This window comes from Cucumis melo, chromosome 4, assembly GCF_025177605.1.
Source record: "Cucumis melo cultivar AY chromosome 4, USDA_Cmelo_AY_1.0, whole genome shotgun sequence".
NCBI classification, from domain to species: Eukaryota; Viridiplantae; Streptophyta; class Magnoliopsida; order Cucurbitales; family Cucurbitaceae; genus Cucumis; species Cucumis melo.
In genome coordinates, this window is record NC_066860.1 from 24926967 (window position 1) to 24943350 (window position 16384).

The 16384-nt window shown below is 27.8% G+C and overlaps 1 protein-coding gene and 1 long non-coding RNA gene across 2 annotated transcripts; one reads left to right on the plus strand and one right to left on the minus strand.

Annotated features, from left to right (window-relative positions):
• Positions 1–668: 668 nt before the first annotated feature.
• On the minus strand, positions 669–9079 carry LOC103500313 (protein DETOXIFICATION 43-like). The gene is made up of 14 exons (XM_008463574.3): positions 8992–9079; positions 4995–5185; positions 4715–4836; positions 4201–4611; positions 3808–3995; positions 3540–3675; positions 3343–3439; positions 3161–3261; positions 2839–3002; positions 2634–2705; positions 2352–2468; positions 2062–2157; positions 1702–1823; positions 669–973 (listed from the first exon to the last, which is right to left on the minus strand). The coding sequence occupies exons 2-14, from the start codon at positions 5069–5071 to the stop codon at positions 919–921; spliced, it is 1758 nt and encodes a 585-aa protein (XP_008461796.1). The 5' UTR covers positions 5072–5185; positions 8992–9079; the 3' UTR covers positions 669–918.
• LOC127148810 (uncharacterized) lies at positions 2358–5801 on the plus strand. Its single transcript, XR_007819948.1, has 4 exons — positions 2358–2771; positions 3111–4415; positions 4498–5471; positions 5661–5801. It is a non-coding gene; the product is annotated as an uncharacterized LOC127148810 (long non-coding RNA).
• Positions 9080–16384: the final 7305 nt, after the last annotated feature.

Sequence of the window (16384 nt, forward strand, 5' to 3'; positions counted from 1 at the left end):
GGGATCACATCTATGGGCCAATGACTATGATTAAAAGCATTAATTTTACGTCTTATTAGTTTTTTACTCTGTAGGATTCAAGAGTTCACAAATTTTTTTCAACCTCACAACTCTGCTCTTCGTCCTAGAGAAAATTAAATAGTGTTAGTCGAGATTCTTAGTTTGGTTGTGGTTTTGGGAGATGGGTGTAATAAAAATGGAGTTGCAAATAGGTTTAGCATGAGGCAATACTTTTCACCTAGGGAGCAAAATTCCCCTAGGTGGTGGCTTTTGAGGGTTGTCCATATAGACTACACAAACCATAATTGATTGTATTTTGCATTTTTGTTATCATTATAGACTAGACAAACTATAATGTCAAAAGCTGCAAGTTATTTGTCACTTTGATATGGACAAATATATCTATTTCTATTTTTCTTAAACAATAAAAATAAATTTTCTATAAAAGACAATTAACTTGTCAAAATGTTACACAACCATAAACTCTTGTGTATATATAAACAAGTTAAACTTGTTAAGACATCTACTATACTTTACCTCAATAAATTTTATTGGACGAGTTTCAAGTCCAGGAACCAATTATTTATTAGTTTGTTTTTTCAGGAGAAATAAATTCTGACTCCGAAGTTGAAATATAAATAGTATACATGTAAGTTGAAATACGCTCGTTTTGACATATAAGCAAAACCTTTCATTGATGTACTCATTAATTATGAAATAACTTAAAATATAGCTTTACACAAACACCATATGCATATTAGAAGGAAGCTTTTCCACAGCTTTGGAGTATAGGTAGGAATACAAAAATAATAATAACAATAACAATATTAATGACACTAAAGAAATGACAACCATAAGATTATCGTTCTTGTAAGATTTTACTAATTGAAGTTTCTCTTTATGATGAAACCAATGTAATTAGGGCAACAATGGTCCTCTTAGGTAACGCCATGGTCCTGTTCCACTTCCCATCCTATACATTAACAACATCTAAATTATTTACAATTTTATTCCATGCAAGAAAAGAAAAATTTTGATTTTTGAAATGCACGGTTGCAAATATAACAATCATATCCAAACTATTAACAAAAGTAAGAAAACTTTGTAAACATAATAAAATTTAAGTCTCAAAGTCTATCAATGATAAATCATATCACCAGTGTCTTATCACTATAGAACTTTCTATATTTGCATTTTTTTATAATGTTGTTATATACTTACTCTTGGTATACTAAAGTTCAATTTTTGTATACAAAAATTCCAAGTTAGAAAATTCAAAAGAAGAAAATGATTTTTAATATGCTTATCGTCAGTACATATACTTGAAGTTACGTCAAGGACCATTATAACTATTTTTTCAAAGCTTGCTTTCTAAATAAGCATTTTAAATATCCCAAGATGAAAATGAAACTAAATTTGAAAGTAGAGTGACTAAATAGGATTAAGAAAACTAATAAATTATAAAACGCGTGAAATGGGCGATTGTTATCAAATAAATTTCTAAATAGTTATCATATATATTCATGTTTTGAGTTCTTAAAGGTCAAAGGAAGCACACACGATGTCTTCATTATCCTAAAAGATGTATTTGGTCGAATTTTTCTTCTAAAAAGCCAAATGAAAGGTGGAAAAAGTCATAATTTTGAATAGAAAAAGAAAGAAAGAAAAAGAAAGATAATGAGAATAAAAAAGAAAAAATACCTGAAGAAACCAACAAGAGTGCGAAGGGCCATGTAGATGGCCAAAGCAGTCCAAATTCCAATGAACCCATAGCTTTTGGAGAGAAGGAATAGAGAGACGATGGTTGCAATTGAAACCAAAGTCTACAAATATGTGGAGGAAGGATTTTAAACAAAATTAATGAATAAATAGTTGTACATATGGAAGGATTCGATGTAGATTATCTAGTGATAAGTTAGTCTTCCGAACTGTTTAATTACTTTGACAGAATATAAGGAAGTTTCTAATCCAACCACACCTAGAGATTGTATAATTAGTGTTGAGTAGTGTGTAAAAAGCACTTTAAAAGAAGAAATATGTGAAAGGAAGAAAGGAGGTTACCAAAGAGTAGGCAGAGTAAGCAAAATCAGAAGCTCCAAAGTTTACTCCATCAAACACAAATGCTAAAGAATTCATTGGTTGAGTGGCAGCCACAAACTAAAGGAGAAACAAATGTGATAAGTGATTACCCAAAGTGTTTTAAAAGAAAATCTACCAACAAACCTTTATTTTCATTTATAGTAATGATATATGTAGAGAAAATAAAAACTAAATTAAGGAGAAAAAAAGAATTATATGTGAAGTAAATGATATATTCAAATCCAAATTCAAAGCGTTTAAAGTATAAATACCGGAACTCCGAGATGGATGAGTGCTTGAACGTTTAAATCTCTAGAGAAGATTCCAGCTCCGAAGAACATAATCGCTGCAACAATCACCGCAAGTCCAACCCCCATAACCAAACTCATCTGCATTTGCATTGCCCCACCAATCCCTTTTAACTTACACTTACATTTTAATATGTTTCTTCTTCTTCTTAATTTCTTCCCATTTAGATTTTATCTTCTCCCGGGAATTTCCTCCAACATCTTATGTGCAAATTTATATTACTCTAGTAATTCGAATTTCTTTACCTGTAGTACCCTTGTGGCTGTAGCCGTTGTCTTCTCGTAATCTTTCTCTGCAAAAGCACACGCTAGGATCGCCTGAACCAAAAATTCAACACCCATAAAGTAGAAATTTGGGAGGAATTGGCGTTACTAGAGACTAAGGTAAATAATTATTATACTACAAAACTTAAGTGAATAAGTTATGATCGCTCTAGGTTCACGTAACTACCTGTCCGGCTACTGCGAGCCCATCAGCGAGGAGGGATGATGTCATCCAGACCTGCAAGCAAGTCTGGAAGGCAGCCATTGGCGTTGGACCTAGCCGAGCAGCCATTGATGCAGCAAGCGTCACGCAGAAGGTCACAGCTATAACTCTTGCCAGCAGCAGACTACCTGCATTCAAAAAAGCTCCACCATGTTGAAACCAATATTGATATGAATCTGATAACTTCTGATGGAAATCATCAAGTAACTCTTGTATTTGTATTCTGTTGTTTTTAGGTGCTAATCTCTGTTGTAGAAGAAGAGGAGCATATGCGGATGAATGTTACCATTTTTGAGAAACCGACCAAACTGCAAATCTCTAAGGCTAGGAGGTAAGAGATCAACTTTTTGCATCAATCTCCAAGCAAGGACCAACACGATTAGGTACCTGAGGTAATAACAATAGCAAGTTATGAATGAAAATAATGGATTGTAACAGCTCAAATACGTGACCTATAATGTTACTTACTGAGAGAGAACATGTGCAATGGCTGCACCCCTTACTCCCAAGTGGCAAACAAATATCAAAATTGGATCCAAAATGATGTTTGTTGTGTACCCCAAAACTACATAAAGACCAAAAAAGAGAATGAAGAAAAAGAATTAGAGAAAGAGGCAAATTGCTAGCAATTTTACTGTAAGAAGTCTGATAAAAATTAGAGCTACCAATGACATAGAGAGGAGTTCTTGTGTCCTTAAACCCTCTGAAGATTCCCTGCATGGCTAGAGAGAGGAGAACGGCAGGAGCACCAAGCGATCTTAACACCAAGTATTTCATTGCAGGAGCTAGCATTGGAGAACTCTATTGATTCATTTTGTCAACACCAGAAAAAATAAGTACAATATGAAAACATATTATGTTGTTTTTCAATATTTTCTGATACTAAAGCAGAAGGGTATTAGATTTGTAGTTTTTATTGATGATGGAACTTACTTGCTTCACTCCCATTACATTTAATAGATATTTAGCTCCAAATGCAAGGAATACAGCTTGCAAGAGGCCCAAAACTGTTCCAAAGATCAGTGCTGTGGAAGCCGAAGCAATGTGCTTCTTCTCTTTCTTTTTCGGCTTGACTGTAGGGGTGGAAACAGCCGGAGGCTGACCTTTATATGTGCTCAAATCTGCCATTGAAAACCCTCAAAATTTAGTTCAAATATGGAACTTAGATTGATCACATGGTTTATTTTTCTGCAAGCAGAGAGATTCCTTTTCTTTTCTTTTACTGCCAACTTGAGGCTGAAAATGTTAGCAATCTCTCTTGGAAGGTCAAAGGTTCATGTCACTACCATTACCCTGTTTTGAACTACAACAGGAAAATTCTTATACCTTTTTCAACATTCTCAAGTGTTGCATTTTCTAGTATAGATTCTTTCGTTCCATCTTGGTTTGAGAATTTCTTTTCTAGCTCCTTACACTTTGCTTCCGATGCATTCTTTTCCAAGTCTTGAATGGTGCCATTTTGGGGTGTTGAGTTTCTTGGTTCATTACTTGTAACTGAAGCAGAACGATTATTTTCCAACATGTTTTCCTTCTTGATTGATGTAAGTTCTCTTTTTTGGCCATTCTCTGTCAAATGCTTCTCTAAATCACATTTAACTGGTTTTATGGCTGTTTTTCCAATAGCGTCTTCCTCAGCAACAAATGATGTTGTTATGCTCACCAGTGGGAATATGGTGATCCTTGAAGCTTGATTGAATATTGCAACAGACACTCCAACAGCCGCAAGTTCAACCGCTCCTGCCGAAACCAAGTTAAAGTTGTTCTTTGTCAATGATATTACAAACCACTAAATTGGTTTGACATTGCAATGAAAAGAAAGCAATAAATGCATAGTATATACCAATATGTCCGACGAAAATGGTGTCGATAAGAGAAGCAATGGGATCAGCGGCAACAGCTAGAGCAGCTGGAAATGCAATTCCAAGGATCTCTTTTCCAAGTTCATCCCATTTGAAAACAAGTCTGAAAGAATATTTTTTTGAATCAGTAACAAATCATAGAGACTGCAAAGAGCCATCCAAGAAGTAAAAGGTCGTGGCAAAAGTAGAGACTCGCCGCGGTGAAAACAAATTTAGCCAAGGAGGGCAAAGGAAGAGAAAATGGAGCACAAAGTTATATACCTTGAATCCTTGAAGAAAACATTCATAGGCATCTTCCACTTGTTCTTTTTTGTCACTAAACCAACCTCATTTTCCATAATTCAGTTTTTCTTTTCCTGACTAAGTTCTTGATCTTTTGATATAGCAATCAGCTAGCCACTTCGTCTGTGTCTCTTTAAGTGCACAGAGAAGCAATATTTGAAATCTGCAGACTGAGTGATTATGAAGCAAAACTTCAGTTACAACTACAGAAAAACATGCAAGACAGAAAGCAAAGGAATTGATGAAACGCATGGAAGCTCTCTCTTGCTCACATGGTGATGGTGAATACAACAATATATTGCTGCAGTTTCTTTTTTCCTTTTTTTTTTTTATCAACTTTAAGGAATCTACACGCCATGGTGCCGAAGAAGAAACATGTCCATTAAGGTGAATACTATGGAAAGGATTGGAGAGATATTGAGATGAAAAGGCAATCTGTGGCATGCTCATGGAAAGGTATGTGCTTTATATACTGATATTGCTGTACGAGCTTTGGAATAAAATGGTCTCATTATTATTAGTTACAAATATACAATCAAAAGCTTTAGAATCTTGGGATAAAATCTGACCTCCCTCAGTAATCTGTGGCTCTAGTAACAACTTAAAATGTTCATAACCAAAGGAATATTTTTATTCTTATTTTAGGACAACTGGGTTGAAAAGTAAGAAAATTCCTCTGTTGCTCACTCATGTTGGGAATTCTGACATGTTGAGAAGTTGTTTCATCTTCTCCACCCCAGATTTACTTCTTAAAATGCAGGATTCTAATAAGAACATATGGGTAATCTTGTGGTTTTATTTATTTATTTATTTGTAAAAAATTCCTAAAAATTTATTTCCTGTTTTTGAATGAAAGGGATGGTTCAAATCTCAAGAGAGGTTTGTTTCTAATGCAAAGAGAGAAAGTGAAATCTTGTTTGCAGAGATTTGATCAAAGGAGCAATTGAAATAAGTGGTTCAAATTAGGATGTACTTCAGAACAAACCAATTCTTTGGTTGTGAAAATTTGATGCTAAGAAAGTGATGACATGAAAGAAGGCATGGTAGAAAATAGTTTTTGATGCCAAACTTTGTTTCAAAATTTTTTATGATAGCAAAAAATTCACATCTTGCTATAATCTATTGTCAAGGTGAACGTAACTTTAACTCAGATTAAGTGCGTACTTTGAGGTTTAAATATTACCTAAAATTTATATCGAACTTTAAATTTGAGTGAGAGAGCTTTCATATGAAGAGAGATTGACAAATTGATAAACTTAGGAGTTGTGAAGGGTGAGGAGTGATTTATAATAATATGACGATTATAATAGTTTTGGGATTATAATAGTTTGCATTTTAGATTTATCGACGTTGCTTTTTTTTTTTTTTTTCTTTTTTTTGGTGTGGTGGTTGCTACTAGGATTTCCGTTTTGACTTGTTCTACTTTTACTAGTTAAATATTTGAAGCTCGGTGAGAGAAGGGGTGTAAGGAAGAGGAGAAAGGGGAGTGAGAAAAGTATTACTATTGTCACAAATATACTAGGATTAGGAGAACATGAAGTGTTTATTATCATAATCATAATCCTAGTATTATCATAATACTAAACCTAAAATAACTCACTCCACTCTACTCTAATCCTAGAGAAAAACAACCCCTTGTTTATTCAGAATGATTTGGAAGGGTTTTAAAAAATCTTAAAAGACGAAAGAAGGATTATATCTATTGGTTAAGAAAAATTAAAGAAAATCTTATTATTATTATTATTATTATTATAAATGCAGTGAATATTGACATGTTGTGAAGATGAAATGTGGAGTTTGAATTATCAATAGAATATTAGAGTTGAGATCATATTTTTATTCTTTATTCCTTTGAAGAGAGGAATTCCCTAATTTCAATCTTGAGATCATCACATTTAAATCAAATGAACATATTTTCTTATTCCTTCATTTGATTAAAGTTTGCTGCTTACACATATCTAAATAAATTAAAGTGTAAGGGGAAGTTTAATTTTGTGATAATAAAAGTCTCCTCATAACTACTCCACTTTTGGTTTTTAAAATTAAAGTTATAAATACTATTTCTATTTATACTTTTTTTCTTTCTTGCAGTCTACTCTTTAACCAATGTTTTTCAATACCATGCATGCACTAAGTTTTGAAATGTATAATTTCAATGTAGTTTGAATGAATTTGGGGAATGTGTGTTATAATCAATCTTTTAGTTGCTATCTCTGATAAGTTTCACTTCATTGGTGCTATGGTTAAATTCAATTCACCTCTGTCAAATTTGATTTCAATTTTAAATATATAAGAATAATTTATTATATATGTTTTAATACTCCAAATATTTATTTTTGAGGGAACATTTTCTCAATGAACATTTTTTGTGGTTTGAACTTTTACAAAAAAAACAACCATTTAACCTCAATTTGTTTTGTTTCTTCTGTATGTGTGTATATATAAAATTAAGTCTATAAACACTCTTTTTACTTTTGAATTTTTTGGATTTCATCTAATTTTTATTCATGATTTAAAAAATCAAGTTAAAATTTGAATAAAAACAAAAATACTTAACTTAACTAACATCATTGTTGAAGATCAAAAGGTTTGTGGCTCAAATATCCTATCCTTAATTTGTACTAAAAAAGGATATAAATTATTACAAGAAATTGAGAGAAAAAAGCTTATTTTTTTTTTAAAAAAACAAAATAATTACCAAATAAAGTTTTAGTTTTTAAAAGTTGAGTTTATAACCAATTATTTTTACCTATTGTTTTATTTGTTTTTGTCATCTATGTACCTATCAATGGTGTTTTTGAAAATCATGTCAAGTTTTAAACCCTAAAAAAAGTAAAACTTATTTCGTGAAGTTGGATAAGAGTTGAAGTGTGAAAAAATATGTAGAATTTCTGAAAATCAAATTGGTAATGAAGTACGGCCTTAACTATTATACTAATTTAATTTTTATGCTTCCAAAATCGTAACAATATAATTTATAATTAGTTCCAATTTGGTAAACGATTTCATTTTTGTTAGTTTTTGGTTTTCGAAATATATGGTTGTTTCCTTCCAATTTTTCAATTATGGTTTTCATCAATATTAAAGAAATAATTTAGCTCCTATATAAATTCTAAAAATACAAACCACTTCTTTTTTCTAAAACCACTTCTTTTTTATCACTATTCAGAACTTGGTTGGACTTTTAAACATCATACAAATCTAAATAACAACATATAAAAAATTGTATAGTTTATAAACTTAATTTTCAACCAAAAAAAAAAAAACTAAATAGTTATCAAACGAGATCTTAGTTATTAAACTTATTTAGTATGATTAGTACTTCATTTTCATATATTTTGAAAATGATAAATTTTCATGAAGAAAAAATTTATTAAAATTAAAATGTTAATTTTGTTATGTAATTAATGATTAATTCTTATAGTTTATACAAACATTGCTCTCTACCCAAATCAATTTATCAATCGATATTTTAACAATAAATTTAATCCGTTAAATAATTTAAAGAAAAAATACTAAAATTTTGGTTACGAAATTAAAATAAATGAATAAAATGGACAAATAGTATTCAATGATGAGGTAAATTCTAAAAGAAAAAAGTTGCATGCATCACATGTAGTGTCTTAAGATATCATATACATAGATAAAAAACATAAAGAACAATCAACTACAATGGTATATAGGAAAGTTTAGAATATATAAAATAAAATACACGAGAGTTCATAAACGAATATATACGAATATATAATAAGAGTATTGCATGTAAAAACATTTAAATTTATAATCTTTCGAATAAAAAGTAAGTACATACATAATTTTTAAGCTTTCTTCGTGTTGTTATATATGATAAAAATAACATAAACGAAAAAAACTTCGAGTAGTAACCCTAATTCATGCAACAAATATATATATATATATAATTTTAAAAGTTAGAAAAATAGAATATTGAAATGAAAACATATATATATATATATACCTTTGCATGTGTATTTGTATTCTCAAAATGAGAGTTGGAGAATGGCGAACACAAGTTCAAGTAGTTCTTTCCTTTGTACCAAACTTTTAGTTGACACTCTAATTTATTTGTCACAACTCCTCCCTTTTTATACACATTTTCATTTCCACTTTCCCACACCTATATCCACCAAGAGAGTGAGTTGGTGAGTGAGAGAGATAATTGATGCCAATCAAAGAGGATCATCCTCTTTCATATTTTAAGAATAAATAGTGAATAATGATGATTATTATGCGAAAAAATAATGTTTTAAGGCCACTATGATGATTGTTTAAGTCTTGTTTGGTAATCATTTATTTTTTAAAATTATGATCAATGTCTTATAATTTATATCATTCACCATGTTTCATATTTTCTAACCAAACATTTGAATTATTAACTAATTTTTTTTAAAAAATGGGTTTTGAAACTTTTTTTTTTTTTTTAGATTTCAAAGTTTGGGTTTGACTAAAAAAATCTAAGAAATTAGAAAACATTTGGAGTCTTTTTATATGCTAATTTTCATATATCCAATCATTAAGTGTGATAGATGAAATTTATGAATCATAATTTAACATTCATCAACATTAAGATGTTAAATTGAAAATTTTCAAATATAAGATAAAATTGAAATAAAATAAACCTCTATACAGATAGAGATGTTGGAAGATTTATACGTACGCAACCTCTTGTCTTCGAGCATCGAACTAAGTTTTTATTGGCTAAATATATATATATATATATATATATATATATATATATTATATATATATATTTAACATATTAATAAATTGTGTATAAATTCTATGTAACTATATTATACGACAATATAATGGAAAGAATAATAATAGTTCAAGCAATATAAAAATTGGAAGGAATGATTATATACTTAATTGTCTAAAATTTGAAAGCCACCATCATACACATAAAAAACTCAAATCAAATTATAAAATATGCACACCCATATAGGCCCAAAAGAAAAAGAAAAAACATGAAAAAAGTTCCCAACTTTAAGGGTATGTTATTTAGATATTTATTCATGAAGTGGTAACAATTTGGTAGATAAACCTAATCTTAATTCTATAAGTCGAAATTGGGTGCTACGTAGGATTCCAAACTAATACTATATTTCCAATCTAAAACTTTATACTTTTTTGAATTTTATTTTATTTTTTTTATTTTCATAATCTCTAAGGTCCCAATGGGTAAGATAATATATATTTTACCTCACCATTAATTATATTTTTAGTATGTCACACACATCTTGCAAATTTAACATTTTATAATCCTTAAAAAAGCACTTTATAATCTTATCAACATATATATCATAAACAACAAATACGACAAATTAATTTGATTTAATATATCTTTATCAATAAAATATTTACAGAGTAGTGTATTTTATCTATTCTTAATATCTTTTAGAAATGCAAAAGTCACAAGTGCATGTAACATATAAGAATGAGATATAATAATTATATTGACACTTTTTAAGATCAGAAAATTTCACAAAAAAAAAAAAAAAAACATTGAACCTCCAACTTTTCCTATATAGAGCTTTCCCACACTCTAAAAACTTTATGGGATTAGGTGACAACATTATAAAAAAATCAATATGTGATTTTTCATATATAAAGTTTTGAATACTAGACCATTCAGAGAATATATATGTGAAGTATGATATTTTACTCTTAAATTTCCTTAATCTTAACCCTTAAATTATTTAAGTGTTAATAATTTACTTTTTTTTTTTCTTTGGTTAACTAATTTACCAATGTGGAGTACTGAACTTTAAATTTCGTGTAGGAATGAGAAGTTTAAGGAGTTTTGTATTGTTTTTAAATTTTTTCGATAGTTCAAGAGTAATATGCTTATTATTATAGTTTTGTTGCGGATAAATTAGGACTAAAGAAGAATCAAACTCGATTGAAACAAAATGGTAAAACTCGAGATGGAATGAAATATATACTCAAGAATTTTGGGTCAAATAAGTTGTGAAGCTCATGCCTTGGGCTAAGATGAGACCCATTATGTATGAGAGTGAGCAATTTAGACACCTATTATCTATATATTCTAAGAAGAGAGGGAAAAACCTAAATCAACTAATATATATCTAACTACATTATTCATGAGTGAGGAAGATGGGAATTCATGCTCAAATTTGCAACATAGGGTGAAGAAGGAAAAGAAGCAAAATAGAGATGTTCCATTAATTTAATGACAAAGTTTTAGTGAGAATCAAAGATATAAATATAAAATTAAAAATAAAAAGTGTGTTTATAAAGTGACTTTAAGCAATGAAAAAAAAAGTGTAATTAATTAGTCCACTTTGAGAATGGGAATAATTAATGAAAGAAGAGTTTTGGGGTATCTCTCATATTTTTATCCAATCATAATGGGCTTATTCAAACCGTACAAGAAGCAAAAAACAAAGTACTTTCATATTCTAGAACACTGCAATAAATAAATATATATTTAATTTATAACAACATTTTCTTAGTGGAAATTGTACGATTATCACTAATAGCAGTATGTCTATATATATATATATATATATATATATATATATATATATATATAATTATTATTATTAGAGATGAATCACAATATTTAATAGAAATAAATGAAAACAATTTTCGTGATCTTTTGAAACTTTTGTTTTTGAAGTGTCCAAATTTAATTATCTTTGAAATTTTGAGAAACATAGTATTTATTTCTCCAATCAAAGTTATTATTCCTTTGTTTAGTTAGATTAAAAAAAATATTCAAACCAACAAGTAGAAAATATCGACTATTAAATTTAACCTATCAATAACCATAAAATAAGCTATTAAATATGTAATGCTACGAGTGTAGGGAGAAAATATGAATAAAGCAATGTTACGTTTGAATGAGAAAAATCGTAAGAACATGAAAGCACGGTAAATGAAGGCTTAAAAAAATTTGAAAGTCATTGCATATATCAACAAAGTGTACATTTCTTTTTGGTGGCTCAATTGTAGAATTGTTTAACTTTGGAGCAATCTCACGTTAGGTGACCTTATAGAAATCATCTTAGGGATGCATGTGAATGAATACAAAGTATGTTGAAAAGATTCTTGTTAGTTTGTGGGAATAACTTTTATTCTAATAAGTCTTTAAAAACAAGCAAAAGATAATATTATTAGGCAACAAATTTGATGCCGGGGAATGTCAAGGTGATCGTCACCAAATCTAAATTTTGAATCCTCGGCGTAAAATATCATAAAATGAGATATTAATTAAAGACATAGTTAATTACTCAACGTAACAAGAAACAAAGAATGAGAATAAAAAGCGTGGGATTCTATTTATTCTAATAATTGAGGGTGTAATTACTAAATATAAATAAAAAAGGAGAATAAAATGTGTGAGCCACTCCAATTCTGTCAATAAAATATGGTGGGGATCTCAGACTCTCATTCTAAATCTATTCTCTATTCTTGTGATTAAATTCCTTCTAATTTGTCTCATGAATTTACAGAAGGGTGTGTAGGAGCATACATATATATCACCTTTGAATAACAAAGTTTGAGCTTTTATTATTATTATTATTATTATTCAAAAACCTATATATTCTATTGATTCTCCATAATGCCACGCAAGCTCGAAATCGAAAGTTGAGAGAAGAAACGTTTGTACACATCATTTTGGTGATGCCTAGGTTTCTTCATTCAAAACTGATAGGTCACATTTGGTCTGTTACCATTTTCATGTTTTCTTTTGCTCAACCTAACATATCTATATAAATAAAACAATCTTTATCTTTTTCCAAATATAACATCAATTAATCAAAATATTTACAAAGAAATTATCATAAAAAATTACAATTTATTTAGGATAGATTAATATATGTGTCTCTCCTAATACAAATAAATACAAATAGTAGTCTATACCTTAAACAATTCTAATTCTAAGTACACAATAATATTTTATTCTGTTTTAATTTATTTTAGGATATGTATAAAAATATTCTAATTATAGCAAAAAAACAAAAGAATATCATGACCATTTGGATGGATTGTATTTAGATTTTTTTTTTTTTTTTTTAATTTTCAGTTTTAGGCTTATTTCTTAATTTTCTTTTAATTGATAAACACGTCATAAGAGAAAGAAAAAAAAAGGAAAGTAATCAATCATATCAAACATCAATATCTTCAAATGCCCTTCTTCAACTCTTATTTATTTATTTATTTTTTAAATAAAGCCATTAGAGAAAGAAAAAAAAGAAAAAGAAAAAAAAAAAATCTTAGTGTCGGCCACAAAGTGAAGTTCATGAAGTGATGAAGGGAAGGCGTGGGATTAAGCCCACTTCATCAATTCCTATTTATGTCTCCTTTGTCCTCATTCAATCAAATTTCATTCTTTAATTTCCTTAATACAACTCTCACTCTTTTACTTTTCTTTAATTTTTTCCAAATATTTTTTTAATTCTAATGTCCAATTTTATTTATATATTTTTAGTAAATTTTAAATTTAATCTATATTACTACTCCTTTATCATTACTATTTTTGCCAACATAAGCAGCTAACACTTGTATATACCTGAAGACAAGAAATCATGATCTAAATTCTAAGTTATTGTACTAAAAAAATATATGTATATATAATTTCTATTTTCATTTTTTAAATCTATTAACATTTTGGTTCATCTTAATCTAAGTATAACAAATTTTGAAAACATATTCAAACTATTATTATTATTATCATTATTTAGTCAATTATTTTAAAAAATAATTTTAATGAACGGGAATTAAGATTTTTTTTAAGCAAACAAATTAAAATTGAACATTAGAAAGTATTTGACTTAAAATCAAACAAGTATCCAAATTTTTGGATCAAAATACTATTTTAAACTCATTTCTATTTATCTTCGCTTAAGCTCAAATATAATTTCTTAGATATAAATATTGAATATTTAAGATTTTTTTAGAAAATATTTAAGATTTAAATATCCTACCTGCATTTACATGTGTAAGATAATTAATATTTGAAAATTAAATGTTTTGTGGTATGGAATACAAATACAAATACATATATCGGATACAAATATAACTATAGGTCAATTTCTAAATAAACTAATACGTTTGAAGATATATTTTTTTTTAAAAAATAAATTTACGATATAAGTCAATTTAACATAAAGATATTACATGTAATTCTCTAAATAAAAAAAGAAAACATAAAAAATATCAAATTAATGAAAAATGATATGAAATACAATACACTCGCTGATACACAAAAGCAACATATAAAAATAATATTGAAGTACAATAATCTATAAAATGCAACTGTAAAGAGACACAAATTAATAAAAAAAAAAAAAAAAGGAAAAAAATGAAGATAAATGAAAAAACTTATTTGATATTTATGCCATGTGAAAACTCCATCCCTATTTTAAGAAGATGTGGGCATTGAAAAAAAGAAGAAGAAAACAATCAACAATTTTTTTTCCTTTTTCTTTTAGTGATAAGTCTAATATTTCACTAAGCATTTAGATAATCAAATCAATTAAATTGTCATAACCACTAAAAAAGATAAATAGAAAAAAAAAAGGAAGAACATATTCAATGATAATTAAAATATTGATTCTACAAATAATAAAATTCCATATCTAATATGATGAAATTAAAAATTTATAGCTATAATTAATTTGTACACGTTGTTTTCTCTATGTAATTAATTGTTTAAGACGATAGATTAATTCTAAATTAACCATTAAAATACACATGATTCTAATTTTATAAGAACAGAAAAAGAAAGACTCTTGTATAGTTAAAAACATGCTTGCAAGAATTGATTTTCTTTATTTTATTTTTCAAAAAATATTTTTGTGCCCATGGGTGACAAAAACACTTTTCAATGCAATTACTTAAGATATATAAATCATGAGGCCACTCATTTGGATTATGACATATCAATTAACCCAACCTCTCTCCATTCTTTCTTGTGAAAGGACTTCCAATTCCAAGATATCATATATTAAAGAATGAAAATAAGTTAGATTTGAAATATCGGAAGATTGTTTAGGTTATTGTCACCATCTTTTGATAATATACATACAGTTATGAGTGATTTTCTTCCATAGACATCGAAGACGTTCAATTCTTCATCCCTACGATTGTATTAAAAATTTATCCATCTCTATTATATTAAACAAAAACAATCGAAACAAGTTATAAAATTGTAAGAAAGTAATTTTTTCAAACCAAATATGGATGGAGCATAGCTCAATAGTAACCGACGTGTGATTTCTTCAAGTAAAAGTTGGAGATTCAAATCTTTATAACTCATATTTGCTATATCAAGATCACTTAAACTTAAGGTAGTACACCCAAATCCGACCTCTTGTAATTGTTATGATTTAGAAGGTTAAACGTATAGTTCTAATTGTTACATACTTTAGTTTTCATTTCATAATTATTATAATTTTAAATGTCTAAGTTTCGTCACCGTACTTTTTATACATATGACTCTTAAAATTATTAGCTATTATCGATAATATAAAGTTAAAAAGTCTTTATCAAATTCTGTAAAACGATGTGACAATAATTTCTATTCAATAAAAGACACAACTTGTATGTTTCTATAAAAGGCATTAATTTTATATATAACATAACAAGCCTAAAATATTTACAAAGTAGAATTTTTTTTCTTTAAATAATGTGTTTTTTAAAAGTAAGCTAAAAAATAGGTAAAAGGCAAAATAAAGTGATTTGGGCGAAGTCGTGTACCGCGTAGATGCGTGGACCCCACACTTTCTTCTTTTTCAAAGATATTTAATATTAATATATTTAGTATTTAATATATTTTTCAAATCTTCGAATTTCAATTTTCAAAAATACCTTTCTTTATTAAATATTTTTCTAAATTTCAAATTCCAAATCTTCAATTTTTTTGAAAAAAGATATATACTCCTGAAATATGTTATTAAGTATTTAAATCTCAAAATTCCAATTTTCAAAAATATCTTTCTAAATTTCAAATTCTAATCTCTAGTTTTTTTAAAAGAGATATATATTAACGAAAGATGTTATTAAAAAAATATATTAAACAAATATTTGCAATCCACCGATATTAACAAAATATCTAATTTTTTTTAAAATCAAAATAAAAAAGGGTATGACAAGAATAATTTTAGAATTAGATATTATATATTTTTCTTAATAACACATTTAGTAAGATATTTAATTTGGAAAGATATTTTTTAAAATTAAAAATTGAAATTTGGAGACTTAAATATTTTTTAGAATTAAAATGAAAAAAGTAGGGTAGAAATAATTCTAGAATTAGATATTATATTTTTTTAATAACATATTTAATAAGATATCTAATTTGGAAAGATATTTTTGAAAAT